General features: G+C 45.4%; 2 protein-coding genes across 3 annotated transcripts in view; one reads left to right on the forward strand and one right to left on the reverse strand.

The window, feature by feature from the left end:
- The first annotated feature begins 760 nt into the window (after positions 1-760).
- LOC118429513 (slit homolog 1 protein-like) lies at positions 761-10,438 on the forward strand. Of its 2 annotated transcripts, none has more exons than XM_035840014.1 (6): positions 761-1,520; positions 4,089-6,309; positions 6,556-6,653; positions 6,841-9,026; positions 9,143-9,282; positions 9,578-10,438. In XM_035840014.1, the coding sequence occupies exons 2-6, from the start codon at positions 4,106-4,108 to the stop codon at positions 9,993-9,995; spliced, it is 5,046 nt and encodes a 1,681-aa protein (XP_035695907.1). In that variant the 5' UTR covers positions 761-1,520; positions 4,089-4,105; the 3' UTR covers positions 9,996-10,438. The 2 variants fall into 2 exon arrangements, with proteins under 2 accessions (XP_035695907.1, XP_035695913.1); XM_035840020.1 differs by lacking the exon at positions 761-1,520 and adding an exon at positions 1,592-1,726.
- The window catches only part of LOC118429551 (organic solute transporter subunit alpha-like), a 7,618-nt gene continuing 3,403 nt past the window's right edge, over positions 10,114-14,328 (reverse strand). Inside the window, exons 2-9 of the mRNA XM_035840080.1 lie at positions 14,147-14,301; positions 13,901-13,974; positions 13,533-13,691; positions 13,048-13,162; positions 12,565-12,711; positions 11,785-11,890; positions 11,361-11,514; positions 10,114-11,196 (exon numbers count right to left, since the gene is read on the reverse strand). Coding sequence (XP_035695973.1) covers positions 10,737-11,196; positions 11,361-11,514; positions 11,785-11,890; positions 12,565-12,711; positions 13,048-13,162; positions 13,533-13,691; positions 13,901-13,974; positions 14,147-14,301 — 1,370 coding nt within the window. The 3' untranslated portion in view covers positions 10,114-10,736. The remainder of the gene's footprint in view (positions 11,197-11,360; positions 11,515-11,784; positions 11,891-12,564; positions 12,712-13,047; positions 13,163-13,532; positions 13,692-13,900; positions 13,975-14,146; positions 14,302-14,328) is intronic.

The following is a 14,328-nucleotide window of genomic DNA, read 5'->3' on the forward strand; positions in this document are numbered from 1 at the left end:
AGGAAGTTTGCCAATGAGATCCGCTTCTAACAATTAACAATTAAAAACTAGTTTCCATTCTATTTTATTTATATTTTTACGTTCTTGTGTCTGTGTGTGCGCATTCTGTCTGTCTGTTGTTGTTTTTTGTTTGTCCGTTTGTTTGTTCGTTCGTTTGTGAACAGCATAACATGTCATTAAAGTGGTCGCGGATGGATCTTATAATTGTATGTTAGCAAAATCAAAAAATGATATCATTTCGGCCCTATGGGATTTCTGTTCTAAGATACTGCATTGTAAATCAAGCAAATCAGGGCCTTATTTGCATAATTCATTACCAAACATAGTGTTATTTGGCCATAGAAGATCATTATAAACCAATAATTTATGTAAATGAGGACATTATTTGCATTATCAGTGAGAAGCCTTCAGGATATGTAATTTGTATTACACGGTTAAAACAATTTGGCACAGGCATAAGGTGGCAGAACTCTAGTCCGACACCGTATTGCCTATTGGCAAACTAACATAAAGACATCATTAACTATAATCTCGAGTTCAAGGTTTCTTTGACGAGAAGGTTAAGTGTCCCTTTATGTAAACATTATGATAACGTTTACGAATATGAAACTTTCCTTTTCGAGCCGAACCAAGTAATCATTTGTTGATAATGTCATGTTCAAGTTTGTCTGGCATTATTCCATCATCCGGCAGTCCATTCTGCTTTGTCATGGGCCACACAGGACCTTCTGTCTTTCGGCATTGTGCCTGCTTGGTCGCTGTAGCTAAGGCGTCTGACCCCTGAGCTGTTATGCTGTTTCCTTCGCTACATTAGAAGTTCAAAGCGTGTTCTCATCACATCAATGTGTGAGGCCTCAGACATCGTTAACAAACACTGTCCTCGTCAAATTCTGTATTCAAGTGATACACGTGTGCGATTCCGCAGAACGAATGAATTTATCCAGGATGACTAATTTGTTTTGCGGTTGCTACTGAGTTTGAATTTGGATTTTCTGCTGCGGAAAGAAGACAGTCACAGCATCACTGCCAGCGGTGATTAGTGACGCCTTTGATTGCCAGCTATCAGATAATCTCGATCTGAGTCTGGATCTGTTTTTGTACCGTCACAAGCGGCACCCGTGCGGGGAGCCCCTCACACAGGACCTCCCAGTCATTCCAGGACAAGTGGAGATCTGTAGAGGTTTCCATCGGTCGTCTCGCCGAGCAATCCCTTTATACGGGGACATCTTCACGATTCGTCAGACTTCGAATATCTTAAAGACCTCAAAGACCTTTTTACGAAGAAAGTGCTGGCGGGGGTCGTTAGTTGGCAGCGGTACAAGTTTGGAGACTTTCTACTGAACAGACTTGACAACCGAGCTGAAACGCCTATTCAGGAAGTCCCAGAAGTCATTACTGTTCATTGAGCTATCCCGTCCCAGGACAGCGCTGCCCGTGACTTTGGATAGAGCCTGACGTCCGCCATGCCGGAACAGGAAGAGGAGCGTCTTTCATCGATCTGAGCCTTCTAGTGATTTACGGTAAGCACTTGACGTTCCCTGTTTGCCGCTTTACCTCTCATAGCATGCTAGCAGGCATGAACTGAGATAGCCGGGGAGTCATTGAACGAACGATATATTTAAACCAGCTGGGTTGGTGGAGGAAATAACCGATAGTGTTGTATAGACGACTGTAATGCGTTTGTGCTGTCATTTCTTAAGCACCCGAGTGGCACTGTCACTGACAGGTACGTCTGTTATCAGATTGTAGGCTTTTATCTTTGTGAATACTGTTACAATGGTTCATCTTTTTTGCAAGGACTGGCAAAGTACCTACAATCATTTGGCAACAATCCTGAAGCTATCGCTGCCCCAAAGATCCTAACCTGTTAATCATTGCAACCCTAGAAATTTCAAGGGAAATAAGCCATTTCTGGTGTCCAACATGTGCACAGCAGGTAGAGCCAACATTACAACTTGTTCAAGCCTGCCAGGAACCCGAAACATGCGAGAGGTCGTGTAGTTTTCCGGTGCTGATTGGCGACCCGAGTCACATCAAGCGCGGTGGTGTATACCCTAGGGGTAAGGGCAGACCTAGGAGCGGTAGTTGTGTATTTGTACGCCCTTGACATCCCTGCTATTACATCCATTTCTCATAACTGCCAAAACAGATGAACTTCGTGTGTAAATTACAGGTCTTATCCGATTGAAGTTGGGGCTTACGTACTATCTGACTGCAAGTCAGTTCAATAATATTTACATTTTCTACACTGACCGGAATGTTGCACTGATAACAGGGCACTTGTTATTCCGACTGCAGTATTTCAGGGCCACGTACTTGTAATTGTCCTCTAGTCGTTTGCACTTTTGCGAAAACGATACTGCCTAGCTTTGTTTGTGATGATGTTCTGTTTCCCCTGTTCTTTAAAAGTCACAAGCTCTCACTCGTCCGCCACTATAATCCAGTCCCACTAGCTTCAGTATTGCCATATATTCGAGCTGCATCAGCCTATTCACTTCTGTTTGTCAGTTCATTTGTTCGTGCACACAATTATATACACCCACGATGCCAAAGTAGAAAATCGTAGTCTAACCATTGCCAGGTCTTTGGATTGTAGATCATTGACATTACTGCACATATCCCTCAGTTTTATTTCTTCACAGTTCAGGTTGCACGAATAGCTCTTCTTCCACGAGTAAAACAAGATTTCTACTTGTTAATGGGGTTGTTAAAAACTCGGCAGTGGTGATACTTAATGGGAAGTTAATCCACCCTGGCTAAAGCCGAACTCTGAAAATGGAGAAGGTGCGATTTCAGTATACGCTCGGAACTTGAAATGACACAAATAAATTTTATTACCATACAAGGAACAAGCGCTACAATAATTCATATAAAAGAACTTAGTTATCACTGTACGAAGTACCTCACCATATATGCTGTTCGTCCCATGGTAATTCACATGTCTCATAAAACTGGCGACAACTGAAGTTCTTTCATTTCCACTTCATACATGTGTAATGTGTTTTGGATAGACTCGTGTAAAGAACCTTTGTGCCCGACTTCTCTAACCCCATAGCAACAGTTCCTCTCTGAGCCAAAAGCAGTGACCCTCAAAGCTGATGGTTAATGACAACAAGAACGTCCTAATACACTGTCGTGCAGACAGCTGCCACCGGCGACATGTACAGTCAGGCAAGTTCAACTGCGTTTTCAATCTGCGGCGGTATCAGCGGAATTCTACTCTGTCAGAAGGGCAGGCGCACACACTACCAGTAACAATCCCTCATGCTGTGCGGTCCACACACACACGGTCATCAGTGTCTCCGCAGGGGACAGTAGGGTCCACTGTGGTATTTACTTACTCGTTCATTTTAAAAGGTCATGGGAAGATGTGGACTTGACTATTTCAACATTGCTGCTTTCAATTTGGGGACTGGTTTGGGCAGAGATCCAAGAAGGGACAGTTCACACTATTTGTGTCTATTTGGCGCCATGGGAACCGCAGGACCAGGAAATCAGTAATAGTGCGTCTTGCTGCACTAATCACCTAACTCACCTAACTATTCCCTTTACATTAATCAGTGTCAGATATTCAGAGGTCAAAGAAACAATGTTACAGCATCCAGATGATACATGGCGCAGTCGGAGGAGGTTTGGGGAGATTATAAGTCCTAGAATGGACCGGATAACACAAAAGTTTCATAAATCTAAAAGCGATGGCACCACTTAATAATGAATCAATTGTTGCAGGTATACGTAACTCCACTGTTGTTGTTCCAATCTACGTACAGTATCCAACGTTAGTGTGTAATCAGGGATGTAATTACCCACTATGCATCAGCGAACAAGATGGTAAGGGTCACACCCCCTCTGAGTTCTGTTCAGATATCTGGGTACAATAGGACAAGGAGAGGATCTTCGGAAAGACTCTGGCCAAGTATTTCTGGGGGATGCTGGATGCTCCGTTTCAACGGTTATACACTAAGTATTGTGGCACATGTATTGTACCCTTGGCCAGAATGTATATCAATAGTAATGCAGTCAGTCATATCAGTCATCTGAGAACCTACAATAACGTTTACATTGAGCTATATTACCGTTCCTTTCAGGTGGGAACTAGAGAAAGATGTACACAACGATGATGACCTCACTACCTCCTGTATCCATGGGTGTCCTTGTGGTCTGCCTGCTACTGGTATTTCAAACAGCACAGTCCTGTCCTGGCCCGTGCAGATGTGAGGGGCACAAAGTATACTGCAATTCCGTCGGACTCACTACTGTGCGCTCAGGAATTCCTCACGATACCAGGATTCTCGACTTAAGGAATAACGTAATTACCAGTCTTGGTGACGAATCCTTAGAGAACTTAACCTCACTTGTATCACTAGATCTCAGTCAAAACAAGTTAACCGAGTTCCCCAGAGAGGCACTGAAATGGATGTCCACCCTTTCACGTCTCCACCTTGACGGTAATGCCATTGGAACCATTCCGCCCAATGCATTCTCCGCACAGCGCAACCTTCGAGAACTGACGCTGGGTTCAAACCGGCTGACAGAGGTTCCTGTTGACGCACTGACGTCGCTGTCCAAGTTGAGGCGCCTAGCCCTGAACGAAAATGGCATTATGTCCATCCCAAACAACGCGTTTAGAACACTGTCCTACCTGAGACTCCTTGTCCTGTGGAATAACTGTCTGGGGGACATACGACCGCATGGTTTTCAGGGGCTTTCACGGGTTTCTACTATTGATCTGTCTCGCGCATGTCTGACAAAGGTTCCGTCAGAAGCCTTGAAATACGTTCCACGTCTGACCAGCCTCCACTTAGCCCACAATGAGATCACGTCATTGTCAGACGACGCTTTCCCCAACGTCCCAAAGCTCAGAGGGCTGACATTGAACCACAACAGGATCGGCAGCATCAGCACGCACGCGTTTCGCGGGCTGGGTCGACTGGAGTTTCTGAATCTACAAGAGAACAACCTAACCAGAGTGCCCGACGCCTTCAAGCACCTACCCAGCCTAACCACTCTGATGTTGAACCGGAACGCTATCCGGACTCTTTATCCGTGGGACTTCAGGGCCCTGCAGAGGCTCACAAACCTGTATTTGGCCTTTAACGGTTTTACGACGGTCACGCCTGAAGTGTTTTCGGAGTTAGCGAGCCTGGAGACGCTGGACGTTAGTGGATTTTTTAACTGCGACTGTCGCCTACGGGGTTTCAAAGAATGGATTGAGACCACCATGGTGAAAGTGGAGCAGGACCTTTCTTGCCTGTCCCCACCACCCCTGCAGGGACGACAACTGCGCTGGATTTCCAGGAGTTCATTGTCGTGTGGAGTACCAGACACTGGCCCTCCCCCGATGCCTCTGCACTGCCCGGTGTACTGTTTATGCGAAGACCGCCAAGTCTCCTGTAACAACGCGCAGCTTACAGGTGTGCCCAGTGATATCCCAGACGGAGCGATTAGTTTGCAACTGTCCAGAAACCTGATAACTACAGTCAACAGCGACATGCTACTCCGACTAACGGACCTGCAGGACCTTGAACTGAACAATAACCAGCTAGATGCTGTCCCGGTTAAATCCTTACACCACCTTAGTCAACTGTTATCCCTGGGCTTGTCAAGTAACCGATTGACAGATGTACCCGAACGTTCGTTTCTGGGATGTCCCAACTTGTTACGGCTGGACCTGTCGCGCAACAACCTATCCTCCGTCCCGAGTGAGGCCCTTGTTCCTCTATGGCAGCTGCACACTTTAGACATAAGCAACAACATCATCGAGACGCTCGGCAGGGAGGCCTTGTCAGGACTTGCTCGCTTGCAAGTTTTGGTACTTAACGGTAACTGCTTCCGAAACTTGGAGGAGGACGTTCTGTTACACGTGCCAAACCTTCGCCGCCTGCACCTGGAACGCACCTGTCTGCGGTCTGTGCCATCAGCCGGCTTGTCAGGTCTGAACCGTCTCCAGCAGCTAGATCTGTCCGGTAACCAGCTCACATCTGTCCCGCCGGGAGCGTTCAAAGGCATGCCCGAACTCAGAGGCCTCGATCTAAGCGAGAACGCAATTTCTTCCATCGACTCTGCAGCTTTTCATAACCTCCCCCGCCTGAACACGATAACATTGAATCAGAACAACCTCAGGTTCGTGCCTCGGGAGGCCTTGGCTACCCTGACGACATTAGCAGCCGTCGATCTCAGCAGGAATAAGCTGCGGGAGCTGGACAGCCGGGACTTCTCGGGCATCAGGGGGGACCTGACCCTCGGGCTCAGCTACAACAGGATTGAGACAGTGGACGCAGAGGTGTTATCAAGTATTGCATCTTTGAGGTGAGCACATCTCTAGCAATTCAATTATTCATGAGAAATCCACATTTTCTTTGCTTCCGCCTGTTTTGTTTCAGCCTCCCCAGTATGACCAAATTTTGCAGCAAGGGATTCGATGTCGCAAAATAACCTATTTGTTCGTAATCATTCTAGTTGTCCCGATGTCATGGTCTTATTAGAATTATGACTTTCAATTATTCACAATTTTTGCCTTATATAACCACAGAATACTTGTTTCCATTTGCTCAGACAAGTCTACCTCCAGGGAAACCCGTGGGCGTGCAACTGCCAGTTACGTGGACTGAGAGAGTGGATGGACGACAGCGACACTCTACCTAGTTCAATAGGTAAGACCACACTGGAGTACAGATGCACTTTGAAATGTAGGATACAGGAGGATGTTTTCGGAAGAGACGTCCTATATCTTATAAGTTGTGATGGACATTCCATCCTTATACTTAAACCTAAGCTTATACTTATGCCAAACGTCCGGAGACCAATTGTTTGTAACACTTAGAACTTCTTTTTTTCAAGGATCTGCTGTTGAGAGAGATGTGACATGCGACAGCCCTCCAAACCTATCAGGACAGGCAGTGATTGACGTCTCTGCAGACGATCTGGTGTGCCCGGAAAATGGAAAGCCACCTCCTTTTGAGACCTACGATGACAGCAATGGCAAGGACCAAGAAGGTAACCCGGACGAGTGTCCTAAACAGTGCCACTGCAGACAGTCGGAAATCAGCTGCAGAAACAAGGCGATCACGGCGGTTCCTCACAACATCCCGAAGAGCACAACGTTTCTTGACCTTGGAGAAAACAAAATCGACAACATTCAATTGCTCCATTTTTTCAAATTACAAAACCTGAGGACTCTGGTATTGAGAGATAACAGACTATCAGACTTCCCATTGGAGGCACTGGAGTCTCTGCGATCTCTACAAAAGCTCAATATGGAGAATAACGACATTCATTCCATTCCGCCGGATGCCTTCACGTCCCTCCTCCAGCTACGCGAGTTGTCACTGGACGCGCACAACCCTGAGAGTTTCTCCTTAGGACAGCTCGAACCGCTCAAACAACTCCGAAAATTGGTCATCAATGGACAAGGTCTGCCAGAAATTCCCGCACGAGCTTTCTATGGACTGTCTCGCCTCCGCACACTGGTGCTGCGGTTATCTTGCGCCACGGTCATCGACGGTCGGGCGTTTGACGACCTCGACAACTTGAGGAAACTGGACATAAGCGGAACTTGCATTGCCGATGTCAGCGAGTTTGTAAAGACCCTAGCTCAGGCTACTGCCCTAGAATCACTCATCCTAGCTGAGAATGGAATTAAACGAATCCCTAGAGCGCCATTCCTACCCATGATCAACTTGCGTTTCTTGGATCTGAGCAGAAACGGTGTGGAAAAAATTGACGCCGAAGCATTCCGCGGTATATCCCGACTGTTGTCCCTCACTATGGACGACAATCTTCTAAAATCTGTTCCGTCGGAAGCTTTTCACCATCTGCCTAGTCTTAGGGTACTGAGCTTGCGCAACAACTCTATCAAAGTGGTGAGGAACGAGGATTTGGTTCCCCTTATGAAGCTGTCAGAACTTCATCTTGACTCCAATCATATCAGATCCCTGGGCAGGAAAGTCTTCAACGAACTGGAGGATCTAAGTTCTGTCTCCATATCCAACAACCCGTTTGAGTGCGACTGTGGACTGAAACACGTGAGAGGATCGCTAGAGGAATACACGTTCGGTATAGGACTAGAGGTGGAAGATATGATCTGTGCTGGTCCAGACTTTCTAAGGGGCAAGAAGATCAGAACCTTGTTAGAAGAAGACTTTGTTTGTGGAAGTGATGAACAAAACAAACGAGCACAAATTCTTCTTGAAGCAGAAAAGACTGGGAACATTTGTCCAGATAAATGTGAATGTAGGGAGACGGAAGTAAACTGCAGAGCACGCAGTCTCACAGAGTTCCCCGATAAACTTCCGCGAACCGTAACGGAACTTATCTTGTCAACCAACCACATCACAGACATTCCCCAACACGCTGTCTCTGGACTGGATAGACTGCAGTACTTACGTCTGAACAACAACCGTCTAACGTCTGCCCCGTCAGATGCCCTGAAGGGTCTACCTTCCTTGAAGCGTCTTGACCTCTCTGGAAACAACATCAACGGGTTCGCAGACGACGCCTTTAGAGATCTCGGTAATCTGACATCACTGTTGCTGGCAGAGAACAACCTGACGGAAGTTCCTCATTCAGCACTCAAGCCGCTCTCTCGTCTCCAGGAGCTATTTCTGGGTACGAACAACATCAGGAAGCTCACAAAGTCACCATTCCCTTACCTGAAAAACCTCCGTTTCCTTTCCCTTTCTGGGAACTGCATGAAGATGGTGGAACACGACGCCTTCAACAGACTACACAACCTCCTCTCCTTGGATCTATCAAGTACGTCTCTAAAACATGTGCCGTCCAACGCGCTGTCACACCTAGGGCAGCTTCGAACCCTGGACCTCTCCCAGAATGACATCCGGTACGTCCACGGTGGTGCCTTCCGCGGACTGGAGAGGCTGCGGGTGCTGTACATCGCCAAGAACCGCATAGGGGCCATCCACAACAGGGCTTTTGAAGGTCTGGTCCATCTCACAGCCATCTCCCTGTTTGACAACAAGTTGAGGAGGATACCTGGGGCTCTGCAGTCACTTCCACTGTTGTCACAGGTGAGCACTTCATATCTAGATATCTATGTGATTGGCCACCACTTCGTCCCTCAATAGCGAAAGCATTTTAACGCATTGCTCAACATTCCTCACACCACCGCTCAATTTCGTTTCAGGTGACTATCTCAAGAAACAAGCTGCGTCAGATCCGGGGCATAGACGTCCCTCGCCTGGCCGGCATGGCGACCTTGAGCCTGAGGGAAAACCGCATCGACTCCATTGATCCGTCCGTGTTCTCAACGATTTCTTTCTTGAGGTACAGATATTTGTATTTTGTACGGGCTAAAAATATTGTTTTCTAGTTTTGAGCTCTTAAGTTATGAAAAAGTAAATCCATAGTTTACAATATTATGTGTGCTGCTGGAGATAAGCAAGGATGCCGCGTTATGAAATCACAAAAAGTCACGCACCCCGCTGACAGCAACGGGTACTGCTTTGTATGCACATGTATGTGGAAGTACACTTCAGCATCAAGGAAAGTGCCAAGTAGCATATGTGCTTAACAAAAGATAGGAAAGTCAATAACTTGCACTCCATGTTTAAATTCCCAGCCACATAGACCTGGACAGTAACCCATGGCGGTGTGACTGCCACCTGCGTGGCCTGCGGGAGTGGTTAGAGGATCACGTGGACACCATCAACCCGCGCCTCCAGCCAACATGTGCCGGCCCCACCAACCTACAGGACAAGCAGCTGACCGACATCCTGCCTGAGGATTTCACATGCTCCAACCAAGACGGCTTCCTGTACTTTTACCGGTACCTGACGACCAGGGAGACGCAGGACGACCAGCCAGCAGCGCTGATGAGAGCGGCACCTGACGGTAAAAAGGAGAAGTACACGCGGGAAGATCTGTATGCCTTTCACCGGAGGATGCAGCGCATCATGGAGCGACTGGCAAACATTCGCAAGTACCTCAAGAAAAGGGGTAAGATGGCAAAATCAATAACCACCGGGACAATACGTTAGTTAAATTCGTCTGTATACAATGTACTAGTACGATAGTGTTCTTTTGTATATGAAGTAGACTTTGTTTGGAAGCTACATGACTGTATAATTGTAGCGTTGAGTCACACATTCCGTGTACTAAAACAAGAAAACCATTCATTGTTTAATGATGAATCAAGAGTTTTCATTTCCATCAGTTTTGCATCTTAATGCGATCGTATATGATTCGACTGTATCTATTATCAGGAAAACTTTATTTATATGTTTTGATAGGATTGAGTATACACTGAACTGCATATATTTAATGGTAGTGGATGTCTCTTTGTGAGCGTCTTGTATTTTACGCTCCTTATTAACCCCAAGGATATTGAAATGCTTATATATCAGACATGGTGGAAGGATAGATTTTTGTTGTTAACTCTTAGTCAAGTAGTATCATGAAAATAAACACGACGACGCTTTGATTCCAAGTATGTACTTCATGTTAATACGCAACAATACCCACAAGCAAGCCCTGACAATAACCCACAACAGCCGCAAAGCTTCGGTACGTAAACTCCTGTAACACAAACACTTCAGGATGATCCTGAACAAGCTCCTGACTCACTCAGTGAGGCTCACAAATTATTAAATTAAAAAACAGATTATTAGATTTTTTCGTTGAAGTTTATTTGCTAGTTATCGTTAGCATTTCAAGTACGTAGCCTGCAAAATTGGGAAGAATTTTCAGGGCGTTAAAAGGAACGCAGGAACTAATAAGTGTTATACTGTGGAACTGTTTCTTCTCTCTTGTCCTCTTTCACAGTTTGTCATGAGCCACACCCCTTCCTCCTCAGTACCCTGGTCAACAGGAAGGTCACGGGTGGGCTGAGATACTCTTACGTCCTCAGAGCTATGTGCAGGTGACTCCTCAGTACTATCATGTCCTGTCTCCGGATTCTCCCCACCTGAACGATCGCAATTCTGAGTTGTTACGTCACCGTCCTGACGTGACGGTTTGTCTGCCTTGTGCTGTATAAGACCTGTATCGTTACGAAGTTTGACATAGCAGAGGTCGCCCTCGCTCCTGGCCGGTGCAGGACGATGTCGCTTCTTCCAGTGTGCGACACCGCCGGGCCCTCCGTTCGCCTCAGCCTTACACTTGATATCACCGGACGACTTGGAGTGTTTGTTCCCGCCACAGGACAGACAATTAGACCTTCCCTCTTCCTTTGACTGAACTCTAAAAAGTGGATACAAAAAATAAATAACTACAGACGGTCGAACGAATTCAGTATTGAAGCAATACGTGCTATTTTTCTTGTCCTGTATGATCCAAAGCAACAAAGTTATAACAAACTAATAACTATGACTGTAAAGATATATGTAATGAGACAGAAAACTGACTTTTCGTGTTCTTTGTCCTCTGGTTGTGTTGGGTCCTCCACGTCTGAGTCCGTGGGTATCTGTAGCAGGACATCGTGATCATTCCTGGTGAACACCCACCGGGCCACCAGAGCCGCGACCATCATCTCAATGATGATCATGCAGTTATGAATATCTGTGGAAACATTTATGATACTGGAATGACACCTTTGGTACACAATGACATTACTTCATCGCTATTATAAAACATAAATCACATGTAGACAGAAAGGAATTCAACTAAATGTCCTGAAAAACAACAGAAGAACGCAGGTCTTGAGATTTAATCACATTTTACTCTATGAAATGAAGAAATGATACACACGGGGGAATTGTTTATAGGCAAAAATGCAGCCCTTCCCCCAAAACACACAGAACAAAAACATAATTCTGTAAAGTTACTTACAATCAGCTCGCGTCTTGGAAGAGAACTGGGGTCCACATGGGATGACGCGGAACGAGGCTAACAGACTCAGCACCATTTTCTGTATTCCCGCCAGAGCTGCTGCAACCTGTCATCCGAACGGAAAAACGACAAGTATTCATATGGGTCATCCTTGAAGTCTCTTTAAGCTTTAGAACTCACGTGCAAGTTTAAGGTCAATCTTCAGCATTCAAATTTTGTTTCAAATTTTCTTGTGCTCTTCTTCAACTACAAAATACATACATATTCTTGTTCCCTGCATTAGTCTTTGCCATTTAATTTAAAGGCCTGAAGAACTACACAAATGTACATGACAATGTAAACATCTAATTTAAACGATGACATAGCTTTATTGTTAAGTGTTTGCTCTCCTCTACTTACTTACTAAGAAACTGGACGGAAAGCAGTATTGTGTTTTTACAACCCACTTGACCTGCCAGTGAACACTACAGTAAGGTCGTCAATGGCTACATTTCACTGGTGTAACTATGTGCCTTAAAGGTCAAGGTAAACCTGTTTTTGTCACGTACAGATATATTGTTCTTAACGTCACAGATGTCAACGCCCACTTCTAGTTAAGGTTGTACGTTCGTGAACTCTGCGTGCATATACAGAGATTTTTGTTGTACATGGGATCATTGGCAGCAATTCTTTGTATTTTGCCATCATGATCTTGTGCGTTTCAAACAAAATACCATGTGCCAAATATCGTTTCCAACAACATTTCAACTTGGGTCCAGTTTGCAATGTGCTGTGTCGTACCTGGACAAGCAGGTTCTTCAGTGAGATGCTCTTCCCTTTGAGAGGTTTGGTAACGCACGGCTGGAGCACCACGAACCCGTAGATTCCAAACAGGGTAGATATCGTTTCCAACCCCTCCACAAAGTTGTTCACGCTTGGTCCGGATTCCTGCACAACAAAGGTGTGCGTTAAGTAACGTAAGAGAAAAAAACGGAAAAAAATTGTGACAATATGTCGAATGCTAAATCACCATCAGTTACGGTCATTCATTAGTTATAGGACCAAACAAGCTCTGTTCAAGGCTATTAGAGGGTTACCGTTTGAGATCGATTATGGTCACTGCTGAAAGTTTAAACTTACAGAATACATCGATAGGGAATCTCCTTTCACAGAAATAGTCCAGTGTCCATTATAATCAAACAGGTTGTGTCGACATTGAAGTTCCTTCGTTTACAATATGATACATTGCATTGCATTAGCGATAGTAGAATAACTGTTTGTCACCGTCTGTCCTAGGCCATACTTCCCGTCGCTCCACGTGACCAGCGCGATGAAGTACAGGATGGGCCGCATGATGGCCATCTGCATCACTGCCAGCTTCATCCAGCCCAGGGTGCCTCTGGATGTGGGAGATAAGAAGCAATTACATGAAGAATGGCACCAGTAACAGTGTCTGGGGTTATCTAAAGATTTAGTGCACATATAACTGCGGGAGCTACGTTCCTGGGCCATGGGAATCAACACCATTCAACAACTGAAAGATGAGCCAAAAGGACAAAAATTTACGTCGTAATAAACAACTGAGATGACGGTTATTTGTCATCACAATTGCACTTGAAGACATACAAAATTAGTAAAGTCAGCACGATATGTGTTAATATTTTCTGTTAGGCCTCGAAAAGTGTTCTTGTCTATATCATTTAAAGACATTAACAGAACAGACACAAATGAAAAAAAAAATTCTAGGATGTAAAAAAACACGTGCGTACAGAGTCATGTCCACTTGCGGGAGGCAGCAACAACAGCAGCAACATGGCGGGCGTCGGAGGGATACCTTCATTCCAGACAACGTTGTGACCAGTTCTTCATCACCACCGAAGTAGTCCACCATCAGCATGAAGAACTGGTATACTGCGACCGCGAAGTAGCTAAAAGACAATGAAAGGTTGGCCACTTTTCAATATATCATTTAGTTCACTGCCATTCATAAAAAAAGGTACTGCTGCTACCTACGTTAAATGGGATAAAAGCAATCACAGGAATATTTCTACAAATGCGTATTGTTCCACAAAAATGCAGAAGCTCTAGTCTCTGTCCAGTCTGCTATCTAAACTACTAAGTATTGCCCGGCACTCACATGTTCGCTGCAAAGCCGCCAATCAGGTTGGACCTCGGGATGTAGAGACTCATCAGCGATGTCGCTGAGAATACCTACAAAAAGATCATGAAGCAGAAACACTGGCATAATGGCATTGGTCACCACATAAAGGGTTTACTGACATTGTAACATAGCTTTCATTTCCACAGATAAAACGTACGCATGATTGCAATAATGGGAATCTTAAACAGATATTTCAAGCCTGCCACTGCATGGGAATCTTACCGGGTATGTTCCGAGGATCCAGACGATTCTGTGCCGTGTGTTCCTCCCCGGGATGTGTCTGGTGGCGAAACACAGCTCCTCCATAAACAGGAACAGTGTGAAGAACGTCACAAACGTCAGAGAAACGACAATGGCTTCTTCTGCCTTTCCTAAATCTGAAGAAAAAAAATGATGACAGGATA

Source organism: Branchiostoma floridae, chromosome 1 (assembly GCF_000003815.2).
Source record: "Branchiostoma floridae strain S238N-H82 chromosome 1, Bfl_VNyyK, whole genome shotgun sequence".
Lineage (NCBI taxonomy): Eukaryota > Metazoa > Chordata > Leptocardii > Amphioxiformes > Branchiostomatidae > Branchiostoma > Branchiostoma floridae.